General features: G+C 34.6%; 3 protein-coding genes across 3 annotated transcripts in view; 2 read left to right on the top strand and 1 right to left on the bottom strand.

The window, feature by feature from the left end:
- Positions 1-240: 240 nt before the first annotated feature.
- LOC101221697 (DNA-directed RNA polymerase I subunit rpa49) lies at positions 241-3,481 on the bottom strand. Its single transcript, XM_004141641.3, has 5 exons — positions 3,318-3,481; positions 2,573-3,160; positions 1,960-2,109; positions 1,357-1,668; positions 241-956 (listed from the first exon to the last, which is right to left on the bottom strand). Exons 2-5 carry the CDS (start codon positions 3,008-3,010, stop codon positions 549-551), a joined length of 1,308 nt encoding a protein of 435 aa, XP_004141689.1. The 5' UTR covers positions 3,011-3,160; positions 3,318-3,481; the 3' UTR covers positions 241-548.
- A 4,304-nt stretch (positions 3,482-7,785) lies between these two features.
- LOC105436213 (formin-like protein 20) lies at positions 7,786-9,492 on the top strand. The gene has a single exon (XM_011661335.2). It carries the CDS (start codon positions 7,786-7,788, stop codon positions 9,490-9,492), a length of 1,707 nt encoding a protein of 568 aa, XP_011659637.1.
- A 2,140-nt stretch (positions 9,493-11,632) lies between these two features.
- The window catches only part of LOC101210104 (midasin), a 35,962-nt gene continuing 21,675 nt past the window's right edge, over positions 11,633-25,919 (top strand). Inside the window, exons 1-26 of the mRNA XM_011661333.2 lie at positions 11,633-11,790; positions 12,124-12,394; positions 12,665-12,975; positions 13,100-13,184; positions 15,090-15,349; positions 15,555-15,761; positions 15,970-16,139; positions 16,631-16,740; positions 16,829-16,948; positions 17,470-17,548; positions 18,251-18,373; positions 18,471-18,567; positions 18,641-18,737; positions 18,826-18,960; positions 19,102-19,158; positions 19,230-19,406; positions 19,517-19,642; positions 19,728-21,485; positions 21,869-21,936; positions 22,017-22,221; positions 22,320-22,418; positions 22,491-22,787; positions 23,882-24,075; positions 24,156-24,210; positions 24,456-24,606; positions 25,449-25,522. Of these exons, the coding sequence (XP_011659635.1) occupies positions 12,290-12,394; positions 12,665-12,975; positions 13,100-13,184; positions 15,090-15,349; positions 15,555-15,761; positions 15,970-16,139; positions 16,631-16,740; positions 16,829-16,948; positions 17,470-17,548; positions 18,251-18,373; positions 18,471-18,567; positions 18,641-18,737; positions 18,826-18,960; positions 19,102-19,158; positions 19,230-19,406; positions 19,517-19,642; positions 19,728-21,485; positions 21,869-21,936; positions 22,017-22,221; positions 22,320-22,418; positions 22,491-22,787; positions 23,882-24,075; positions 24,156-24,210; positions 24,456-24,606; positions 25,449-25,522 (5,160 nt within the window). The 5' untranslated portion in view covers positions 11,633-11,790; positions 12,124-12,289. The remainder of the gene's footprint in view (positions 11,791-12,123; positions 12,395-12,664; positions 12,976-13,099; positions 13,185-15,089; positions 15,350-15,554; positions 15,762-15,969; positions 16,140-16,630; positions 16,741-16,828; positions 16,949-17,469; positions 17,549-18,250; positions 18,374-18,470; positions 18,568-18,640; positions 18,738-18,825; positions 18,961-19,101; positions 19,159-19,229; positions 19,407-19,516; positions 19,643-19,727; positions 21,486-21,868; positions 21,937-22,016; positions 22,222-22,319; positions 22,419-22,490; positions 22,788-23,881; positions 24,076-24,155; positions 24,211-24,455; positions 24,607-25,448; positions 25,523-25,919) is intronic.

Here is a 25,919-nt window from a genome sequence, read left to right as displayed (position 1 = left end):
CTCACACAATTTCTTCTTTCTTGCAATTCACTTTGAAATTAGAATTAACACTATGACATATCGATAAAATGAATGAACCTAGAATTAACACTATGACATATCGATAAAATGAATGAACCGAACCAACCATTTCGAAACATTTTTCAAACTTGAGAGAATAAAGTGTTGCTTTTGAAATTTCAACAATAAAATGAACATTAACCTACAACTTTCGAGAATAAAAACCATGGAAGGAGAATGTTAAATTCAACTATCGTCAATAATTTGTAAGAGAAAAAAGAAAAGTCAATTGACTTGTTTCCAAATTAGTTTTTGATGATCCAAAGTTTCAACTTCCAAATAACGTAACACCTTTCTAAGCAGAGGTACTTCATAGAAGAAACAAGTCGGCATCGTCATTTGCAATATGAAAGAAATAACACCTGAATTACAAAAAATGACCATTTACCGGTTTCACTCCACAAAATTGCTCCAACTTTGCTGCCTAAAAAGAATTCAGCTTCTTCAATAACAATAAATGTGTAACATCTACAATCCAGCCATCTCGCCTATCGCCGTCGCTTTTGCCTCAACTCGGGAAATTGAAGGGGAATAGGAAGTGTAGCCAATGACAAGTTGTTCTTGCGTATAAACTTGCACCCCAAATTATCAAAATGGAGTCTTAGATCGTAAGGACTAGTTCTCAAATCCTTTGCTATGTCTGCTGGATCGCTGCTGAATTCATCCGCAAATAGCGAAAGCACCAAAACGTGGCTAATGAGAAGATTAATTTTATCAGCTGACAATCTTCTCGACTCGGCGGTCGGAAACATGGATGAGAACTTTTGGCGTAGCATGCTGGGAATTTTATGACCCTTTGCAGAAGAAACATCACCCATAGAATGCTGATCCTTATACTTTATCAGATGAGTGATATATGAAAATATGCAGCAGAGCTTCTTTTTCTCTTCCTCGTCCTAAGATGATTTTAACATAAAAAAAAAGATTCAATACAAATTAATGAAAAATAATAATACTTGTTTCAGAAATCGACAAGTACACCTACTGAAAGAATTTATACTGAATCAATAACAAATGCTTGTTAGTTGTCAAGACTTGAGAGCAAGCTCTTTTTCCACAAAAAAAAAATGAAGGCAAAGAATCAAATAACGTACACAAACAAAGAAGTCAAGTAGTTTCAAAAGGCACGTAGGCATTCCGGATTGAAAACATCAATCAACCAACAAATGAGGCATGATACTTAACAAATAATATTGGCCATCCACATGATTCATGAATACGTATCAGAAAGGATGAATATGTAATCTCAGAATATTCATAAAGGTAATTACAAGTAGAAACTTCTTGACACCATACCTGAATATCTTGCAATTTATAAATTCTGTTGCGAACAAAGGATGGATAAGTAGCACTTATTTCAGCTGTTTCTTGCAAACGGAAATAAAGATCTTCCAGAAAACTCCATTCTCCCTTGAGGATAATCTTATCGAGCGGGTAAGCTTCTTGTGGAGTAGTTGCAGAAGCATTATATGCTGGTATATTACGAGCAACCTCTGCCTGCGTACCTTCCAAGGCCTCTTTGTTTACCACCACATTTTTCATTCTCCCATCTAGATCGCTCTTGGTTTCAGGATCATCCTCTTGTTTCAACGCATGCAGCTTCTGTGCCTGCAACAAATTAACAAGTCCATGTTTGATACTAAGTCCATGTTTGAAAGTGACTTTAAAATATTTTATATCGCTTTTGTGATTTTCAAAACTATTCTTAAAACATGTTTTTCATAGTTCAAAACCAATTTTGATGATATGATAATGTGATTAATGATGTGTTTCGGAACAATTTAAACTCTTTTTAAAATCAATCCCAAACATGGGCAGTCAAAAATTCATTCCAAGCATGCCCAAGGGAAAGTTGGTTGCTAAAGTACTAAAGAGAGAATTCCAGTATTCAATTTCTACCTGTTTTTTTGACTTCTTTGTTCCATAGAGTGCGGTGAGCTCTCTCATTCTATTAGCTTTGTCCTGCCCAGAGAGCTCTTCATTTGCCACACTCGGGGATTCATTTTCAGTAACGTCTGAACCTCTGACTTTTGGGTCTAATCTAAATATCTGCAGACATAAATATCAAACTTAGCAACACAATTATGATCATTTGTTACAGCATTAACAATTAGTGGGGTAGATAAAATGCATCACAAAGGTAAGCCCATTTCTAAAAATTTATGTAGTAAGTTTGAAAAAAAGTGGGAAAAAAAAAAACCGTATCCAACAAAGTTCACAAATAGCACAAACATAATCGTTCAGAAACTTCAGTGGTGTAATCTCCCAGCTTGATGAAAACAGCTCACACCCTGTTTAGTGGTTTTTCCAGAAAAGATCAAGAAAAGCAGATCTAGGAGCCCAATTCATTCAAAAGAAAAAATACTAAAAATTTGATGATATGTAAATAAATAATGATGAAGAACAAGAAGAGGCGTTTATAAATTGAGTATACAAAAACAAAAATGCAACAAGTAGAATTCAAAATTTCACAAATCCTAATTCTCTACATTCACTATGAGGAATAATGTACCATATTCGATGCAATAGGCACTATCTTTAAGCTTTGGGTGGCCTTATCAAGAACACCGAGAGCATAGGTGCAATGCTGTTTCCCAGCGGTAGCCTCGCCTAAATAATTGGTACCAACAAAATCCACATTCGACCCTGTTGGACTCACAACCAGCTGCATCCTATTTGGTCTGTTCTTGTGCTTATAAACCCTAGCCCTTACAGAACGGGACTGTTCCTTGTCAGCATCCTTGTGAGGATCAAACCCAGACGGGAAATAACCAACTACCGGCGGAGTTTTCTGAGGCTGGTTGCTGAGAACTTGGATTTTAGCATCCATTGATAGAACTCGTTTCTTCTTCTTTTCACTCTTCTTCTTCTTCTTCGCTGGAGACTGTGAGCTTGCGTAATGGTTTTCTTCTAATTCAACAGATTTCGTGTCGTCCGCCATTGATTCCATCGAAGAACTCCAAATTTCAAGATATTAATCCGAAGAACCTGAACAGAAAGGAAATGGCTTCGGGAATTACAGTCCGACAGCAATGGACGACGGCGGAGACTTATTTTCCGTCGGTACTGGGGGCGGCTTCAGCGGTTGAAGCAATACACGCTGAATAAGGAAACAAGGGCAAAGAAGGGTCAGGTCCGTCCATGAAAAGAACAAATACAAAAAGGAAACCATTAGAATCACTCAAAATTTACTAGTTAACGATTCTTGAATCGACAAAATAACAAATAAAAGAAAGAAACATTTGATTCAGACATACATCGAAGGCGATTCGTGGTTGGCGTGGCGGCCTGAGAGGCGTGGCGGCCTGAGAGGCGTGGCGGCAAAAAAGATATATGAGAGGAGGAGAAGGAGAAGAAGAGAGAGAAAGGGTTTAGGGGCTTTTCTTCTTCTTCTTCTTCTTCTCTTTCTTTTATCATTTATTTACGAATTTAGCCCATTTTGGAGAAAAATTATAATTTACTACCTTTGTGTGTAAGGGGTTTTTGAAGGGTTTTATCCAACCATAAAACAAAATTTTGGTAAAATTATAAAAAATAATATCCCCTCCATTTTTGTTTCAAAAATATCTCAAATGTTAGGTGACAAATATATTTTTGATTTTTCGACTAATCCACCACATAATTGACTATGATCAACGTACGAATAAAAGTCCATCTAATACTTTGAATTGTTTTTTAAATTTTTTATTTCAAATTTTGCGTAAATCGATATCAATTAACCTCTCTTGTTCTCCGATTAATCAACTCTTGTTTGGTCAATCGAGTTGATTTTTTTATCTATCATATTTTCTAGTGACCTACTACGATAATTTGGATCACTACATCTTTTAGGTCATCAACATACTTGATTTCCAAATGAAATTCCAATATTTGATATTTTATTTCAGTTATCTGTTTTCCTTTTTGCAACATCATGCTAACATTGTTTATTTTAAAAACAAACTATTACAACCTAAATACAATTATGATCTCATTAATTGAACGTCCACACATCATAAAATCTAATAGGTCTATAATCCATGCTTGAGCATCAAACAACCCCAATAAAATACTTTAAAGCGAATATTAGGTATCCCAACACCAACATGTATAAGTTTAAGATTTGAATGGTGAATTTTAAAGGGTTATATACTTACAATCAAAGCTTATCATAGGGATTTGATTTAAGTCCAAAAGGTGACAGCTAATGCGCCCATTTTGTGCATATAAATTTGTCATTATTGTTTTAATGTTGACATTGACAATTAAATGTTGATTTCTTATAAATAAGCAAATGAATTTTAAAATAAAACAAACTTATAACAACCAAAAACCGCGTCGTCTTATCACGCATTCGCCTTTGTTATCATTCCTTTCCCCATACGCTATTGGAAGAAAGTGAGAAAAAAGTTCCCTCCGACCACTTCCAATTTCAAATAAAGAGAAAACAATAATAATATATTATATATTTTTTAAAAAATAACAAAATAAATTAAAATATTTACGAGTAGCAGTAATTTTTTTATTCTATCCATCAATATTAATAATAGAATGATATAAGTTTATATTAATAATAGAATGATATAAGTTTTTATCAGACGTTCGTTATTTATAAGATTTAAAATTTTGTTATAGTTTGTAAATATTTTGTTAAAATTATTATTTTTAGTAATTTTTATATGGTTTAAAATATAACAAATAAAGTAAAATAAATATATTTTTAAAGATAGCAAAATAGGCAAATTAGTTACGACATCTCTTCAAATTAGAGTTTAGTTTTTTTTACCGTATATTTCCTAAATAATTTAACTTTTAATAAATTTTATTCCTAACAATTTTTCAATAAAATATTTATAAATATAAAGAATATTAAATATAACAACATTTTTTTGTGTGCATATTTTGAATATGACAAATATGACTAGTAATTAATAATATCAAACGAAACTACTAATAAAGAGCTATCAGATACTTATCAAGATGGTTATCGACTTTTAAATTTGCTATTTTTACAATTTAGAAAAATATAGTGACATAGATTCCACTATCATAATACTTTTGCTATTTTAGCCAACATCCATTTTTGTTATTAATAATAGTTTTTCTTTTCGTAACATATATAAATATTGCAATTTATTAAGTTAAAAAACTTAGGCATAAAAAATCCAAAAAAAATATCTTAATTTTAATGAAAACAACCAATAGTTGAGTGTTGTATTTCAATACAAACAAGACTATATATATCTATATATACACATTAACGGAAAAATTATATATGAAGTGTCCATTGTGGTGTGCTTGACCTTGACTTTTGACAACCAACATGTGCTTGGAGAAAACGTATATAACAATTGTGACCATATCTATATTTATTACCATGAGTAGATTAAAATTTAGCGTTATTAATCAAAGTTCAATGTATGTCATACTACACTAATATTAGTTGAAGTGAGCATAGCTCAATTGACACTGTCACACCCCGTCCCGTTGAATACTAATGGAACTCAAGACTGAGTGATTTGGTGTTTAACACGTCAAGATACTCGAGTCACATCGCGTCTCGCTAAAGAAGCTAGTAGGTATATGGAGCGAGGTGTGACAGACGTAACTTATGTGAGTTTCAAATACCTCATCTACGTTGAGCTAAAAAAACCATAATACAAAGTCAAAGTAAACCTACGGATATAATGTTTATACTGGGAAATAAAAAACGACAAGTTGATTGACCTAACCCAATGCTCGTTCTAAGTATCACATTCTAAAAGTCAACAAAATATCAACTCAGCTAGTATCTATAATCAACATATTTTCTTTTAAAACGAAGTTTAATGTTATTTTGGTACTTATTAGTTATACGAGTACTCGAATTTTAGTAGAAATCTAAAAACAAAGAAAACCTTTTTAAATTGTGTGTTTTTATTTTTAAATGTTGGGTTAGAGTTTTAAAAGGCATTAGGAAGGTTAATAACAAAACAACTTATAAGCATGTGTCGTACTTATAAACTTAATTAAAAAAAAAAAGCTAAAATGGTTATCGATTATTTGTTTTCGTGTTTTTAAATTCACATAGTAATCTAAATTTGTTTTTACTAAATATGTAAATTACATACCAAACAAATAGCAAACAAACAACATCAAACTAAAAAACTAAAATTCAATGGGTCGTTTGGGGCAAATATCATATAGGATTATAATAATCACCTACTGCTATAGTAAATACTATTTAAAAGTCTCAAATTAGGTTACAGTATATGCAGAATAATATTTCATAAAAATACTCTAAATACGTTGGTTAATATAGTAAACATTATTTCAAAGCTCTCAATTTGTTACATTTGCTACATAATTTACTAATCGACATTCATCGTTTTTTTTATTATTTGTTACCGTACTTGTTTTTTTTTTTTTTATCGAATTAGAGTAATTTACACACCAAATACATACTATTTTAATCAAATTACAATAACCCTTGTTTTAAATAAGAGAAAATTATGAATAAATACAACTTGAAAAAGAAAGAAAAAAAAAGTTAGAAAAGGTTGAAGTTGAAATATAAAATAATTGATAAAGGATGTGATGAAATAAAAAAGCTATAAAATGTGTACTTTCTTATGAAAGGTGTGAATAATATTTATATGTTAACTTGAAGATTAAAAAAAACAACGTCATTTACTTGAATGTCTTCAATGGTTGGTTAGAGAGGAGTTGTACGTGAAGATTAGTCAATCGTAATTAAATAAGTTGTTGATGCTTTTCTTACAAGCACATTATAAGTTAAAAACAAATCAAAGGTTTTGTACAGCATACTTCTTCTCCAATTACACATTTGGATATTTGGATTCAAATCACACAATTAAATCATGTTTATGGGTCTTTTTTAATTATTATTTTGTCCTTTGTCCTTTTTGAAAAAATAAAATAGATCAAAAAGACGTTCCAATCTCTTTAAGAAGTAGTTGTACTTAAACTTTAGGAGGCTTGGTTTAATTGAGTTGGTAGTGCGGTTGACACGGATAACAAAGTGAAAAATGTAAATTGACATGAATATGCAATCAACAGTGGGTGAGTTTTTTTACCTACTCAATCCAACAATCTCGAGTTATTCAAAATATCACTCTTACTCCTGAGTTTATATCGAGAATTTTGATTGACATAAGTCAATGTGGAAGTTTGGTTAAAACATACTTTCGGTACCTTAGTAAAAGAAACTCATTATTCAGTGTCATATTATAAAGTTTGTTTAAAATTCAGTTCCTACACTTCCAACCGATAAATTATACCAAGTTTAAGATATAACCAAAAGAATAAACTAAGCACTTGGAAGAGCACAAAAACCACGGTCTAATAATTTCGTTAAAGTCTTCTGATCTGACTATGCCCACTTATAATAGAGTATCAAATAAATTTGTAGAAAATTAATTCATAGATAAGTAATCAGAGAGTTCATAAACTAAATTATTACTTTTATGAGCGGGGATTAGACCAGAAAATGTATTTATATGGACCAATTGTTGGGGTGACAGAAAAAAGCGTTGGGATTTTAGGGAATGAAAAGTGGGTCATGGTCACATGACCATCTAGCAACTAGCATTTTACCACTAGCTTTTGATTATAAATACTCACACGCAATCAATAAAAGAAACGCAAAAGCGATCTCATAATAATACTCCCACACAACCAAAAACAGACTCTAAGCCAAAAGCAAAACAAAAGAAAAAGAAAAGAAAAGGCAAAACTCCGGCGAAAATGGAGGAAGATGGCAACCCCCGCCCTCCGCCATTTTGGCTTCAGTCCTCCAACTCCTCTCTAAACCAACTTCACCACAGTCGCCGCCGTCGTCTCAGCCGTGCATCCTCTTTCCTTCTTAACTCCAGCGCCTTTCTCATTGTTTTGTTAGTAATAGTTCTCTGTTTCATCTTGATTGTCATTCCAAAATTTGTACAGTTCACTTCTCAATTGATTCGGCCTCAGTCGGTCAAGAAGAGCTGGGACTCGCTCAATTTGCTTCTGGTTCTCTTCGCCATTGTTTGTGGATTTCTAGGTAGAAACGCTGGGGGGGATGATAGTAGAGGTTCTTTTGAAGATCGGAGCGTTTCTTCGAGACGATCAATGAAGTCAAACCCTACGGCTCCGCGTCGATGGGATGATGGATATACCGATCATCGGCCGAATCATTTCACTCTTAATCGGATGAGGAGTAGTAGTTCGTATCCGGATCTACGTTTGCAGGAATCTTCATTTGATGCTGGTGATCACCGCTGGCGATTTTACGACGATACTCATGTGACTAATCATCGGTATTTGTCTTCCGATCAGCTTCATCGACGTCGTGAAACTCAGCCCGAGCTTGAACAGCGAGATTCTGAAGCCAAAAGTATTGTTTTCGATAGATCTGAGATTCGTGAAGATGTATATTCACAACCGTTAATACCTTCTCCGCCACGGTCGCCGCCGCAGCAGGTTTCTCCTCCGCGTCCTCCATCACCACCTCCAACCCCTCCGCCGCCCGCTAATACCATTCCTAAAATGGTCAAACGAAGGCCAAAGAGAACTCATAAGGTCCACAGCCATACACCTGATGAAGAGAATAATCAACAGCACGAAAATGGCGATTCGGACGTAGCGAATTTTCAACGGATTCAGCTTCCACCACTCTCACCGCCATCGTTCTATCGAGAATCGGAGCAGAAAAGCAGCAAAAACGAGAAGAAGAGAACCGGTGCGTCAAAAGAAATTTGGTCCGCACTGAGAAGGAGGAAGAAGAAGCAAAGACAAAAAAGCGTCGAAAGCTTCGAGGCTATCATCGCCTCGCAACGCGCTTCAACATCATCATTACCACCACCATCACCACCGCCTCCTCCGCCGCCACTTCCCTCCCCATCAGTTCTTCAGAACCTATTTTCATCCAGGAAAGGTAAACACAAAAAAGTGCAGTCCACATCTCTACCAGAGCCACCTCCACCATCAATACCCTCCTCAGAACCTAAACCAGAGATCGCAGCTCAAAACCAGATCCTCAAGCCTCACGACCCTCCAATGGAGCTCGACAGATTAAGCAGTTTAAACGACGAAGAGTACAATACGAGCATTGGCGGTGAGTCACCATACCATCCGATTCCCCCTCCACCACCACCACCGCCGCCGCCATTCAGAATGCATGGAGACTTTGACAGTGCAGGAAGCAATAGCAGTACACCAAGAGCCATTTCGCCCGAAATGGACGAAAGTGAAGCCAATGGACCACCGGCGACCAGCGAAAGAAAGCTCGTGAAAGACCCAACAATTCCAATGTTCTGTTCAAGCCCGGATGTCAACAGCAAAGCCGATACGTTCATTGCAAGATTCAGAGCCGATTTGAAGTTGCAGAAGATGAACTCCATCAAAGAGAAGACGGCGAGGAAGAGATCTAACCTAGGCCGTACATCAGGCCCAGGCCCAAGTAAAACGAGATAAGACCCAGTCCATATAGACCTTTTTTTCAACATTTATAATAATAATTCTCAAATTTTAAGATTTTTTTAGAATACTATGAGATGATAATATAAAGTAGAGAGAAACATAGGGTTATATTGCTCTTGTGAAATATTTTGGACATGAATTTGATTTTTTGTTTTCTTTTCTACAAATTTATTTTCTTTAATTATTTGCTTGGTGTGAAATGAAAGAATGTTATAATTTGAATATATATCTTTAGTCCATATCATTGATATTTGTATTAAATAAGACTCATGTATTAATTTAAGCAACATGGAATGAGAAAAAGACATGCCTTCAATTCTTTCAATCATACTAAGAACTTTTTTTTTTTTCAATAAATAAAGTTGAAGTTGAATTTAAGGTTTTTTTTTATATATATAAATATTATTAATGTGGATCGTGTGATAACATGCATTTATTTATTAGACATGTAGAAAGAAAGATTGTGTTCGCAGTTCACACCTAAACTTTATTGTTTAAAGAAATATGTGAATCGCATAAAATAAAACGTTAGGATTCAATCACACTGTCAATATAAACGTAATTAAAATATTCAATGATCTTTATATTTACACAAAGTTACTGACATATTAACAAAAAAAAAATCAGTAATACAAAAAGTTTGTCGATAAATGTCAAATTTAAGTAGCGAATACTGTTAAAATTGAGTTGTTTTAAACATCGGTTTATGAAGTCGATGAATTAAACAATCATTGTGATTTTATTTTCGTCAACGTTGGTACTCGAAATATCTAAACTTTGTAATAGAATTTATGGGAAGTGCAGAGGAACGTAGAAGGGGTGCATATAGTTAAAATGTAGGTAAGGTTGGAGACCAACAAAGCAAAAGAGAAGAGCAACTTAGATAGCCAGGCTGTGGGGAATCCTATGATCCCCACATTGACACTAATATACAACATGTACTTTTCAAATTGGACACCCTAGCAACACATCATCACTGAAGGAATCACCAACTTGCAAAAGTGTTACTAAAAAATAAGTTATAATACACTACTTTCCTATTTTGAAAATATAAATGTGAGAGCGAGAATCGAAACAACATGAATCGGGTCAAGTTAAAAAGTAACGATATATGTATAAAATAATTTGAACGAATGTTGCTCAAAACATCAATGTTGTATTTTGAAACGTGAGAAAAATAGTTGAAACACCATGAATTGAATAACCATGTTTGATTTGAAAAATATAATTGTTGAAAATCATGTTTGGATATGCGAAGCCAAAGAATATGCTTGAGTTTTAAAAAATAAAATATTTTTATAAAATGATAGTTGAACGATTATATTAAATTTGTTTAAACTTACTAACTAGAGATAAGTCAACCTTTCTAGCTCAAAAATGGTAGACAAAGATAATCGAACCGTCTATGAGATGGAAAGTGAATGAAGTTTTTACTCATTCAATTATAGCGCGAATAAGCTCAAAACATTCCTATGCTTATTACATGCACATAAACGAATGTGTAAAAAAAGGTATATACAAATGCATGTTACTTATACACGTGCATACACATGTCATACGTGTTACATACCTACGTATACACATATATTTTACGAAATAAGAAAAACAATAGAAAAGCACGATCAAATATCGTAACTTATTTGTACACGTCTATATAAATGAAAAAAAAGTGAAAAAACTACATAACACACCATGAAATTATTCAAACCTAAAGAAAAAACTATGTATATTTTTTTAAAATTGTATATGTGATATAAATATTACTCAAAACTAGGAAAAGTTATTTAAGAACTATTTGGAATAAATGTTGTGTAATGCTATAATAACCACGTATAATACCGAAATACTTTTTAAAAGTATTCAATTAATTACAATATATACGGTTTCAAAAACTCAAATTATTATTTACTATTTGATATTTATAATATTTTATTTATTTACTATTTCCATCTCGGACTAAAAGAATTTATATTATAAATCCATCCTATTATAACTTGAACTAAATAAATCTAACACATTTTAGTATTACCCATTGCAATAAGGTATGAAGGGGATAATAATTCTTACCAATAATATAGATTTTTTTAATATCATTAAAAAGTATTTGAAAGAAAAAATAAAACCCTAAACCCTTTCGGCAAAATAAACCCCAACTCTATTCACTCTCATATAGTTCTCTCCAATACTCAACGTCCGGCTGCTCCCCTCCGGTCAGACGACTCCGGCGACTGAAACTCGATCAGACCAGCTGCGTTTCCCTTCCATTATGGTTACTTGCTTCTCGGTTTAAAGGTTTCTCTATCTCTCTCTTTCTTTTTTGTTTTGTTTCTCGCCCTCTGTTATGGTTACTTGGGTTTAAAGGTTTTTCCATTTTTTTGTTTGTTTCTCATCGTCGGACTGGATTGACAAGACACACACACATATATGCCTTTTTATTCATTACTTCGTATAAACATGTAGTCCCAAGGAGATGTTGAAATTTATATGAAGCATGGTTTAAGCCGCTTTTATGGTGCATTTTTTTTTTTAAATTTATGTATTTTTGTATTTATTTAATGGGGAATTTGTTCATGTGAAATTTTCCTTTGACGCGTTATTGATTGTTTGATTTTGTAACATGAACAGATTGAAGCTGGGGAGACTGGAGATTTGGCTTTGGAATTCGTTATCCTTACAATTTAAATTATAGATATTTGGCACTATTTATCAATTATATTTGTTGATACGTTTCATACTTATCAGTTGTATATTTATTATTACAGATTTTTGAGCCAGGAGATATTTTGTTTCAATGGCCATTGATGGTAGTTTCAAACTTGAATCCGCAGTGGAAAGATTTCTTTCCCGTTGCCCATCTCTTACACACCAATCTCCGTTTGAAACGATTATTAGAAAGGTATTTTTGTTTATCACACATGCATGTGATGTTTGATTAGTTTGAGTACAAACATTTTATTTTTCACCTTTTGATATACATTTTTAAAGGGTTTCTCGAATTTTTTAGCGAGACAACAATTTTGATATTGTTACTTTTGAATGCTATTTCAATGAATGGACACAACAAGGCTCTTTGCCTCTGATCGATATGAGAAGTTGCTGTTAAGAATTTGTTTCTCTGCCTCTAATCACATCTTAATATATCACTCCTGTTCTCTGATTTTTGTAGGGATATGGAGTAACTGAAGAGGAAGTTTTGAGTCTTTTGGCTGAGCTGTTTTTGAATCCAAATTATTCAGTATGTTTACTAGGTTGTTTCCGTCCAGTAGCTCAAAAGATCGTGGATAGGGTAATTGGACTGTTAAGGCATGTTCCCAATTTAAGATCAAACTCCACATACTCAGAAATTCATGAAAAGGAGCTGGATGGAGTGGTCAATATAATTTCGTTTTATGATCAGAGAGGGAGGGGGGTTGATCTTCACGAGCTTGCTTGTCTAGCATTCTGTCGTGCCCTTGATTTAGCCCCTTTCTTATTAAGGTTTGTCAGTTACTCTGCTGGATTTTGGATTTGTAGCTTTTAGGGTCTGTCTAGTTTGATGTGTGCGTTCATGTTTTCCATGGTCAATATGCCCTGTAATATATGTTATTTTCTATTTGCACAGGACTATTTTAAATTATTTCAAGTTTGCTCCATGCCCTTTTCACCGTATTGTGGTCAAAGGAGCAAGTTCTGAGGTTTATAACAAGGTATCTATTCTGATTGCGTGCTTGTGCGTTTTATAGAAGATTTATAATGAGCTTATTTGTCTTCATTCTGAATACGATTAGCATATTTCTTAATGAGTTGGTTTTCATGAGAAAAAAAGAAAAAACGAACAGTTCCATCCCTGCCAAGGGCACCTTAAAAACTTGCAGACACTACAGCCAAGGATGTGAGTTTAAGAACAGTAATTTATTGATTTTTTTTAAAAATGAAATGAAACTTTTCATTTATTTAATGAAAAGAGATTAATGCTCAAAATACAAAGTAAAAAATAAGAAGAGAAGGAAATTACCATAGTACATATGAACAAACCAAGGAAAACAAAGACATTCCAAATTAAACACAAATCTTGAATAGAGAATGCTGCAAACGATTTGGAGAAAAAGCACCAAGAGGAGGCTTTAATCTAGGGGAACTCAAACTGATCAAACCGAAGAAGAGACTTTTCTGGCAAAACATGCTGATTCTTTCAAACTAAATCTCCGCAAGAATAACTTTAACTGCATTTAACCATAGGAACTGATATTGAGATTTCAAAAACGGGCCTCCCAATAAATGACGGAGTTTTTAATTCTTCAACAACTTGTAGCATCTCCTTTGTCTTCTTCTGCAATTCAGATTTTATCTGCTTCTATAGGATAATGATTTATTATAATTGACCAGAATTCTTCAAGTTCAAAGAATTATACCTTGAAGCATTTGGAATGAACTTTTGAATATTTCAGGCAAACATGCCCTTTCCACTCTCTCTCTCTCTCTCTCCCTCATTTGAATTTGTAAAGCAAAGGTTCCATTCTCTGGCCTCATGAATTCAGCAGTTGAACATATGCATAATTTTTGGCATGCCATAAAGAAAAATATTTTAAGACCTTATCAGCCATTTGTGCTGCCATAATTTAACCAGATACCCTTGCAAGCCATTTTGAAGAGCGAACACTCCTGGGTGATTTTGTGATTTTCATAATAACAATCCCATCCAGTTAACTAGCAGATAGTCTTTCTCATACTTTCTCGAATTAATATACTAAAGGGGTTCACCTTCTGCAGGGTGTCTTGAATCCTCTTTGCTAATGAAGTCTCATTACCAATGATCAAGGTGCCAGCCTCCGAAGGTGGAGTAACCGTGTTTCCTCTTTCTATTTCCCCTCCAACAGAAACTCTCTAATATTCATTCCCACCGTTTAGCTACTTTGTTAGGGATTTTAAAGATAGAATGGAAATATGCAGGGATGTTACCAACACTGATTGAGCGAGTGTGAACTCTTATGTTGATGGATTTTATTAGAATATTCACTTAAACTTTTGAAGTTGTGTGGATAGAGTGTTATTACGGCTTACTTGGACGGGTTAAAACCAAAGAATTCTACCCAAGAAACAGAAAGACTTCATTTATATTGCACTGTGTAATTGATGTAATCTAAGTAACCTCTAGGAGAAGTCCTCCAAGAACCAAGAACCAAGACTATGGATTTTTTATTAGAATGAATAATATGTTTCATACAAGAGAAGTCTCCTATTTATAGAGTTCTATTACAATTGGGGGTAAAAAGGGAATTAACCTAGAATATGTCCTAATTACCCAATTAACCCTTAGTCTTCTTACATAGTTACATCAGTACTCTTGGTGTTTTTTTTATTAACTTGTAATTTCCTTTTTAAATGGGATTTTCTTTTCTATCCCCCAACCTATAAGGTGCATTCTCATTTTCTTTTTGGCTATAAATCCTGTTTCTTATATATATATTTATATGTATGAACAAGACTTTAATCCAATAATCCATAATTTCTCTGCCTGGCTATTCGTTTTTCTCCAAGAATGTAAGTCATACTAAGTCATACTACTATATCTTTCAAGAACATTAGTCACCTGTTGATTTTTCCTTATCTAGGGTGGATTGCTTGCTGTTCGGTTGTCTTATCGCCTTCTACTGGTGGAGCCTGAAACTTTTACTCAACTATGGGATTGGTCGTGTTTCTTGGACTTTATGAAGCAGCTACCAAACATTGACCTTGATAATGCAAGATTTTTACTTTTACCGGACATAAGATGGTGCGGGATACAGATACTATCAATTTTGCTTAATTTGGGTTATGAAGCAACCACAAATTTGTTGTCTGGGTCTGAAGAAACATTAGCTTGCTTACTGCGGTTTGCTCTTAACCTTGCTGGTTTCTGTTATATAACAAAAATTGCTTCTATATGCTTCATGTTGCCCCTTTCATTTGCAGTAGCTGGGCCCCCTTCCTGTAGTGGGGGTCCCCTGTCTTTTGGGGCTTGGTTTTTTGTGTGCTCGTGTGATCTTTCATTTTTTCTCAATGAAATGCTCTCATTTCAATAATTTTTTTTTTTGCAGATGGGAAGAATTCTGTCAGGATGTATCCATGGAGAAGGCTGGCTCCTATGCTGAGTTATTTGTGAAGGAATCGGTTTCTCAAGGCATGAAAACTGATTTTGACTCAGAAAACTGCCTGCTTGCCAATTCTAGCTTCTGTGGTCCTGCCATTCTCTCGAATCATGATGAGATTGAACGACCAATTAGAAGTCAACGACTTGCTACATGGTAACACTATGACACTTCAATTTAGCCTACTTAGTAAGTTCTGTTTCATTTTTTAAAAAAAGTAAATTGTTTTTTTTTCTCTCTGTTGTCAAGAACAGAAGAAGAGTTTGCATTATTTTGATCCTGTATTTTCTCGTTAGCAATAATTTTGGGATTCCTTTTCTTTGTTTCTTTCTTTATATTTGAGACAATGATTTACTTCACACAGGGGCAGTCCGAAGGCTGAGAATTCATTTTTTATGACATCATCTATAAAGAAAGGTTATGAGATGATTATGTTGGCACTGAGTCAAAAGTGGCCAGTTCTTTTGTATGGTCCCCCTGGAGCTGGGAAATCGGCTCTCATAAATAAGATAGCCAGTGACAGCCATAACCAAGGTAGTAATTGTTTTTATGGTTCAGTAGACATGATCTCTTTATAAGCTTCACATCTCCTGCTTTGTGTCTTGGCAATTTTGTTCAAGTTTGTATGTTTGCATCTGCATATTCTTTATCTTGTTTGTATATTTTATGGTAACCTTTTCTTATCCTACTCGTAGTTTTTTGGTAACTTCTCTTAGTTTTTTTGTATTGTCGTCAAAACTGGTTCAGACATTGATTCCCGTTACTGTCTAAACCTTTATGGAGCATTTTCTTTTTGAACTCATAAGTTGGGGATGGTTGAATTTCTTAGTCATTTTAGATTTCTGTTTACAACATGATTTATGGGATATAAATAGCTTTGGGTTGTCAATTTTTAATTTAAAACTTCCTTGATTCTTTGTTTGAGACTTGACTGACTATTTTGCTCCCCACTTTATTTATTTTTCCACCCGTCTTACTTCTTTCCTCTGCGGTCCTGACACCCCCCCCACCCCCCTCCTCTTCAGTTCTTTTTATCCACATGGATGACCAAATTGATGGTAAGATGTTGATTGGAAGTTACGTTTGTGCTGAACGTCCTGGTGAGTTCAGATGGCAGCCTGGTTCACTTACACAGGTGTGTTTAGTTATCGTATCAAGACATTCATTCTGCTTTCATATATGTTTATCATTTCAACTCTTCTGTCATTCTTTTTATATCTCAGGCTGTTCAGAACGGGCTCTGGGTTGTTTTTGAGGATGTAGACAAAGCACCATCTGATGTGCAGTCCATTTTATTACCATTACTAGAAGGTGGAAACACATTTTCAACTGGGCGTGGGGAGGTATTTTATTTTTCTTTTCTCCATTGGTTCAGCATTCATGCTAACTAGTATTATCAATGGAATGTTTTTTTTTTACCCAAAAGCAAAATATGATTGCAGTCCTTAATGTTTTTATTTTTATTTTCAACTGGGTGTGGGTGGGGAGGTATTTTCTTTTTCTTTTTTCCACTGAGTTCGATATTCATGCTGGCGATATTATTGCTGTCCTTAATGTTGTTCTCATTTTTGTTTTTTGTATTTTTCGTGAATGGGTAAATTTTACACGATTGTCTCTGAGTTCCTTGAATATATTTGGATCGATTTAGATCATTAATTTGGAGGTCTTTAAAACTTCCAAACGTATCTGTTTCTCGTTAGTTTCAATTATTTGTTTCTCATAAAAAGAGGCCTCCAAGGTATGTGGCTTTAGGGGTTTATTGTTATTTATTTGTTTATTTTTCATATTTCCACCTCTATGATGCCTTTTCTTTTTTATTCTACGTTTTCTTCCTTGTGTTCAAAAATTTTGGGTTCGTTTGCAGGAAATAAGAGTGGCTGAAAATTTTAGGCTTTTTGCTACCATATCGGCCTTTAGACTTGATCAATTTCGCAATAAAGAAGGTTTGTTAACTAATATAGTTTAATTTTGATGTCCTTGTCAATTTTGTTTCTGCAATTTTTGCTGGGTAAATATTTTATCCATTGTAAACACTCAACTACTTGCATTTGATTATGAAACATTTAGAACATTGTTTGGAGTTCCAATACTTTGTGTTTGTGTGTTTCTAAAATAAAAAAATTCATTGCACTAATGCAATGCTTCACACATAAGCCCAAAAATAATGACAGTAACTGTAGGACTGATGATGTTATTAAGTTCAGTTGTAGAGCCCTGTATCCGATTATAGGTCATGGTTGCAATGCTTGAACAATTACCATTGGTACCAGTTTCTCCTCCGTCCACGTCTCTGAATTCTTTGGGTTTCAGTCCTCTGTTTTGTCTCTCTCTCTCTCTCTCTCACACACACAAACACGTGCACAAGTTTTTTGAAAACTAGAGAGGTTTGGAGTCTTTCTGTGTGGAGTTATATATCATGGACATGCCTTTACTATATAGTCTATGTTATATTTCAAGTAATTTGTTGACAAAATTTAGCTGCCCTCTGTTCCTCCTTCCACCCATTCCCTTTCTTGCTCTCTTTGATAAATAGATTCACATAGTTTTTCTTTACTAAGGTTTTGCATATTTTATCTGCATCGTTTTGTTGATTGAAGAAGTTCTTAAGAAGTGATTTTTCTGTTCTTTTTTTTTTTTGGTGGCAGGTGGAGGTACAATCGGTATGCTTTGGAGGAAAGTGATGATTGGATCTCCAAACAACGAGGACATGCAGAGTATAGTTAAAACTCAGTATCCAATTCTTGAGTCTATTGCTTCAAAACTAGTTGGTGAGTTATAATTTTTATACAAGGCTTTCTTAACCTTGCCTTTCATTGCCTATGAGTTATTTGTGGATAACCGTTCTTTTTCTCTTTTGCTTTGTAGAAACCTTGGAAAAGGTGAATTCTTGTAGCCAACAACTTCTAGGATTCCGCTGCGAAGAATCTGCCTCTGTTAGTTATCCAAACCGGTTCTCATTGAGGTACTTTTTTGAATCTTTTCTGCGTGATGCTTGGTGTTATCTGAATTTAATTGGTTGTTATGCTTCATGACAGGGATCTTCTTAAGTGGTGCAAACGCATTGTAGGTTTAGGTTTCAGTTTTATGGGTGATGGTTTTTCAGCTTATCAATGCCAGTCCATTTATCATGAGGTTTGATGCTTCATATCTGTGCTAGCTTTTTATTCTTATAAAAGTTGTGTTGCCATAGAAAATCGGTTAACTTGTGATCTGATTCTAGGCAATTGATATATTTGCTGCTTTCTCAACTTCGCCGGAGAACCGGTTGACTATTATGAAGGAAATAGCTAAGTTATGGTTAGGAGATGCTTCAGTACCTGGGACACTGTACCCACAATATAAACCTGCAATTCAGGTGAAAAGCCATTTAATGTTTCATGCATCATTTTTTGCTTATGTTGGAGGAGCTTTTATTTGATTTATTGCATTGCATTGCATTCGTCTTTACCTTTAGAATGACATATACTTTCTTCTGTTTTTTGCAAATATACTGCAGGATTTAATCACAGAGTTAAGAGTTGGCCGAGTTGATATTCAACGAGTTCAACCAACTGTTAAGTTTATTTATTTAGTTTTTTCTCCTATATGTTATGTTCTTTGCTTATTTTTATGTCTGCTTTGCAGTCGAAACATGTAGTGCAGCCTTTTGTTGAGATTCGTAGTTCTTTGCACATGCTTGAGAGAATAGCTTGTTCTATTAAGTATAATGAACCTGTCCTTCTGGTTGGTGAAACTGGTACGGGGAAGACTACGCTTGTCCAGAGCTTGGCAAGAAGGATTGGTCATAATTTTACTGTTTTGGTAAAATGCTTCTTTATCTTTCTTTCTTTCCTTTTTTTTTTTAATAGTCTTTTTCCATCTGTTAACTTTTTCAGTAGACAAATTTTTGAGTTATTACTGTGTTGTTTCAGAATTTGAGCCAGCAAAGTGACGTCGCAGATTTGTTAGGTGGTTTTAAACCTATTGATGCTCGGTTTATATGCTTTTCCCTTTATAAGGAGTTTGAGGATCTCTTTTCAAAAACATTCTCTCTTAAGGTATTCTTAATTATTAAGTCTCTCCTTTTGTGGTTGCGAGTCTTATATTGTAATCCTAATTAACATGTTCCGTTTTAAAATTCAGGTCAATGTCGAATTTTTAGCTCATTTGCAGAAGCATTTTGGAGATAAGAATTGGAAAATGCTACTATCTGGGTTTGAGAAAGGTGTTAAATTTTTCAAGAAGTCAGTTGAAGTGGGGCGAGCTAGTTCTGATAAAAAACGGAAGAAGCCAATTGTTGAAGATTCGATTAAAGCTTGGGAAAATTTTTCTTTGAAGCTTGATGCTGCAAATGTGCAGATTGATGCATCGTCTGGAATGGTTTTTTCATTTGTTGAAGGAGCTTTTGTTACTGCACTTAGAAATGGAGAATGGATTTTACTTGATGAGATTAATTTGGCACCGCCTGAGACTTTGCAGAGAGTCATTGGAGTTCTTGAAGGGGATACTAGCTCACTCTGTTTGGCTGAAAGAGGTGATGTCACCTACATATCCCGACATCCAAATTTTCGAATATTTGCCTGTATGAATCCTGCAACCGATGCTGGAAAGCGTGATTTGCCTGTCTCTCTTAGGAGTAGGTTTACAGAGTACTTTGTGGATGATGTTCTAGATGATGAGGATTTGGCTTTATTCGTTAATCAATTCATGGATGACTGCCAATCTAATCGGGAACTAGTAAATCGAATTGTATATTTCTATAAAGCAGTAAAAAAGGGTTCAGAAGAGAGGCTACAAGATGGTGCTAATCAGAAGCCACAATATAGTTTACGGTCACTTTACCGTGCTCTGGAATACACTAGAAAAGCTGAAAGGCGTTTTGGCTTTCTCAGAGCACTATATGACGGATTTTGTATGTTTTTCTTGACTATGTTGGATAATCCGAGTTCACAGATAGTGAATCAGTTGATTTTATCACATTTGTTGGGGGGAAAGTTACCTCCTTTCCTATCTTTTGATGCTTACTTATCCCCAAAAAAGGATATCCGTCCTGAGCTTTCTGAGAATTATGTATTGACTAAGAGTGTCAAGGAGCATCTTAGGAACTTGGCACGTGCTGTGCTGATTAAACGATATCCTGTTCTTCTGCAAGGACCCACTTCGAGTGGGAAAACTAGTTTAGTTAAGTACCTTGCTGCACTTACGGGCCATGAATTTGTAAGGATCAATAATCATGAGCACACGGATTTGCAGGAATATCTAGGCTCTTACCTAACTGATTCTTCGGGCAATCTTGTGTTTCAAGAGGGTATGCTAGTTAAGGCCGTAAGGAATGGTTATTGGATAGTCCTCGATGAACTTAACTTGGCTCCATCTGATGTTCTTGAAGCATTGAATAGGCTACTTGATGACAATAGGGAACTTTTTGTACCTGAACTTAGGGAAACTATACAGGCACATCCAGATTTTATGCTCTTTGCCACCCAAAACCCTCCCACTTTCTATGGTGGTCGTAAAATGCTTTCTCGAGCTTTTCGCAATCGTTTTGTGGAGATCCATGTGGATGAAATTCCAGAAGACGAGTTGAGCACAATAGTAGAGAAAAGGTGTGAAATCCCCCAAAACTATGCTAAAAAAATGGTAGATGTGATGAAGGAATTGCAGTTATTCAGGCAACGTAGTAAAGTATTTTCTGGAAAGCACGGATTTATAACACCCCGAGATTTGTTTCGTTGGGCATATCGTTTTAAGGAATTTGGATGTTCGTACGAAGATTTAGCTAGAGATGGTTATTATCTTTTAGCAGAGCGATTACGCGATCTGGATGAGAAATCAGTAGTACGAGATGTTTTGGAAAGAAATCTCCGAGTTAAACTTGTGATTGATGACTTGTATAAGCAGGTATTTTTCTCGTTTGTGTATGTGTTTTTTTCTAGTATAATTTTTCAATAAAATGGATCCGTCTCAGGCTAAATACTATATTTACTTGTTAGAAAGGAATTACTAAGACTAAAATACACGTTATGCTTTTGTAATAGGAAGCTTCTTCCTCCTTGCTTATTCTTGTTGGCACCTGTATTCGTTTGGTGGTTTTGATAATTGATGTATGATTGATAGACATTTTGGAGAGCATGAATGTTTTATGTTGACCAACCAAAATGAATAATAATTAAATGTATATCATAAAAATGCACTGGATAGTCAGATGTTATGCTATGATGTGTTTGTTCATTTGATTACTGCAAACTTACGCTGAACAATGGGTATCCACAATCTTGTTCCAGGACCCTAATGGAGGGGAGTTTTCATTTAGGATGAGTGATGGTGCGGTAATTTCAAGAATTCTTCCAAAGTAAGTGCTCAAATACCCTGTTTCACCTTGTTCTGGTAGCTTGGATGATCCATTTTCCTGACTTTTATCTTTAATTGCAGTATTACCTTGACTAAGAGTATGCAAAGGTTATGGTTTCTTGTGGAACGATGCTATAGAAATGGCAGAAACCGTGAACCTGTTCTCTTGGTTGGTGAAACTGGGGGTGGGAAGACTACCATTTGTCAACTTTTGAGTGCTCACATGAAAAAAAAATTACACATTTTGAATTGCCATCAATACACGGAGACGTCAGACTTCATTGGGGTGTGTCATCTATTTTAACGCTTTCTACTTTAGACTATGTGAGTTAAATGTTACGAATTTTCACCGTTCCTTAATCTAATAACTATGAACTGTGTTAGGGATTTTATCCTAATAGAGAGAGATCAAAGCTTACATCACAGTATGAAAAAGAAGTTCACGAATTAATATCGAAGATAACGAAGTACAACCTTGGGATTGTAAGTTCTTTTTTGCCTTTTTTTATTAATTCTGGTTTATGTGAAGGTTATCTAATAATTTTGCATTTCTAGTCTATTTCTTCTGATATAGGTCAAACTTCCTTAAACCTTGATTCGATGGACCGGATCATAAAAATTCTCAGAGAAGGCAGGGGTAATTGCCATAGTCTATGCGTAAAGGAGATTGAGCATATTAAAACAAAGCTTACAGAGTTGCATAAACAGTGGCAGACAATTTTCACCTGGCAGGATGGGCCTCTGGTGCAAGCAATGAGAGATGGTGATATCTTTCTTATAGATGAAATTTCTCTTGCTGATGATAGTGTGCTTGAAAGAATTAACAGCGTGTTGGAACCGGAAAGAAAGCTGGTAATATTACTAACCTATTCTATTTTTTTTGAAAAGGAGATAACCTCTTTGCTAATATTAATATAATATTAATGAGACAAAAATTCGTACTACAAGAGAATTATACAATGAACATGTAACCATGAACCAGGATACTAACCTATTCTACGATGACCTGTTTTGCCATTTTGAGCTTAATCTTTTTTACATGCTCATACTTTTGTCTCATATAAGAAGTTGCGAGATTGTAATAGTTTTGCCGTTCTTCTAGCTTGTATTGTGAAACAGGTTTTTATTCCAGTAATAACAAAAATATCCTTCTTGGGCTCTTTTCTGGAATTGACATGCAGATATCATGCAAGTATATTTACTTGTGCCTGTAGTTCTCTTTTCTTTTTTAAAAAGCTTGCTTTCAAATATAATTCAGCTGCTTGATAGAATAGCAAGATTTTTTCTTCAAAACTATTGATGGGCTGTCGTTTTTATAGGAAAGGCTAGTGAGTTGTGGATTTGCTACTGTAGTTTTTATCTTAGATATTCCAAGAAACTATTACACTTTAAACATTGGTGGGGAAACTTAGGGAAGAAATTGTAGGACTACTGATGCTTTTGGCCTTGAAAGGTCTTATGACTTGTTTGGAAAATGTTTAAAGAGTTTCTCTTCATTAAAAAAATTCTCGATATGATTTATGTTTTGTTTTCATTATTGGTTTATTTTCTGACCCATTAATTTGTTATTTTCTCTGTATTGGTTTTGTTTTTATTTTATCTTATATCTTTGTTCACAGTATAGATGTTATTTCCCCCTCTTTGCATCCTCTCTGCTTCCTCACGTGGGATAAAAGCAAACACAGTTGAATGCTATTTCATAGTTTTAACTTACATTAGGACAGTTAGCTTTACTGTTTTACATAGTTGACAATGTGATCGGCAGATGATGTGAAATTCAATTCTGGTTGGAATGTTTCTGCAATTAGCAATCACTTCCCTCGATTAATCCTTTTTGCTCTATATACAAGTTTAAGATTCATGCTACTTTACAATTGCTGTACCTATTATGATACCATGTTGATTTGAATATTGCACTATTGTTTACTTTGTGTTTTATTTTGTAGGCTTTGGCTGAGAAAGGAGGAGAGTTTTTGGAAACAGTGACTGCTCATCCTGAATTCTCTCTCTTTGCAACAATGAATCCTGGTGGTGATTATGGCAAGAAGGAGTTATCTCCTGCACTTCGTAATCGGTTTACGGAGATATGGGTTCCTCCTGTTGGGGAGCTGGATGAGCTCAGGAGTATTGCGCTGACAAGGTATGGTTTCAACATGTTTTACCATTGCCCCAAATTTTATTGTAATCTTCCATGGATTTTACAAGCACATTTTCTTACAGGATTTCCAACCCTGGAGATACACATCTGGTGGATCTAATGCTAAATTTTTGGGAGGTATGTTCCCTTGCTTTATGAACAAAATTTGTTCTTTTAGGGATGTATTGCTTTTGCTTAGTGTATTTATAGTTTATCATTAATATTAAACACTACTCACCTTCGGTCTGGGTGAAACATTTCATTGATGAATGAAATAGATGGTTTCTGATACTCCAGCTAGTTAAGAAAGCACCTCTTTATTATGTCAATTCTGCAGCTTGGGTTATTTATTTCGATTTAATAGTTTGTCTTTCCTACTACAGTGGTTCAATCACCTTCAGTCTGGGAGAATGCTCACAGTGAGAGATCTACTTTCTTGGGTTTCCTTTATTGACTCAACTGAGATGAATCTAGGGCCTGAATATGCATTCCTTCATGGAGCATTCCTTATTCTTCTAGATGGTTTAAGTTTAGGTAAATCCTGCAGTGTTACTTCTTTATCTGCTTGTTAAGTTCCTTGCATTTCTTTAATGGTATTCTGTAGAATATTTATGCTTATGTCTAGGATCCCCAAATATGACAAATTATTTTATTGATGAAGAAACACAGTCAAAATCCTTAATAAGGGACTAAACTTGATAGAATAATAGGAATTGGATGGAAAAAGTGGAAGCAAGTAGAGTAAAAATAGGGTAGTAAGCAGCATGAAGCCTAGGGAACACATACTTTATTAAGCTGATGGCAAACAAGTGAATGCTATTATAATGTTCTTTAGAACAGAGAGGTTGAGGCTGGTCTGCTTCAAGTTTTAGTGTATCATTTCTTGATTCTCGCCTGTGTTTTATCTCTTGTAATTACTGTGAAGTCAAGGAAAAGTTACGTTCTAATGTTAAAAATTGTTGGAAGAGACTTCAGGTGTATAATTGATAAGAGCCTTCTTCATTAATGGGTGTATTGGTTGCTTGGTTATCAAATGTGTTAGGATGGGAAACGATCTTACTTGAATAGGATCAGTTCTATAGGTTGTACATTTGTTTCCTTAAGTTCTAATTAGTCAAGAACCAACAGGCCATGGTCCGGCGGCTGTATTAAAAATATGTGTGGGATGGAAAACCTTCCCCCTCCCAAGTTGTGGGAACTAAAAGAAACTGGAGCCGCATGCTTATTTTTGACCTGTGAATTGTGTTATTGTCATGTCCTTTCCTTATGTTGGTTGTGTATGATACTTGCTTGTATGTTATTAGCCATTTGTTTACAGATGTGTGGCTTTTTTTCTTCTTTTATAATGAAATTCATTTTCTTATATTGATTCTCAGGGACTGGTATGTCAAAAAGAGATGCAGAAGAATTGCGCAAAAGATGCTTTTCATTTCTTTTAGAGAAACTAAAGGTTGTCAATCTTCTGTTAACTTCATGTTATATGACTTCGGTATAATTGCTCTGGAGTTGTTCTCTGTGTTCTTTTCTCTTGATAGTTAATTGTTATAAAGCACTAAAATAATTATATAAATGAGAGGGTTTGTTTGCTTTAAGAACAATAAAATAATTATATCAGTGAAACTCTCGGGGGTGTTTGCCGAACTTTAAGTTTGTGGAGAGGGATATTATAGCCCACCCCATTATTGGGACACCAAATGTAATAATGGTGTTTACAACTATTTATAACATACAAGGATCATATCCCAATTGTCCTTTGTTATGAGTTCCATTTAGTTTTTTGTTGGTTTGTTTGTATTTTTTTTCAAGATGAAGGTTGTTTGGAAACTTTGAGAGCATGTGGTAATTTG

This window comes from Cucumis sativus, chromosome 7 (assembly GCF_000004075.3).
Source record: "Cucumis sativus cultivar 9930 chromosome 7, Cucumber_9930_V3, whole genome shotgun sequence".
Taxonomy (NCBI): domain Eukaryota; kingdom Viridiplantae; phylum Streptophyta; class Magnoliopsida; order Cucurbitales; family Cucurbitaceae; genus Cucumis; species Cucumis sativus.
The sequence above is the reverse complement of the archived record's forward strand: the minus strand, read 5'-3'. Positions and strand labels throughout refer to the sequence as shown.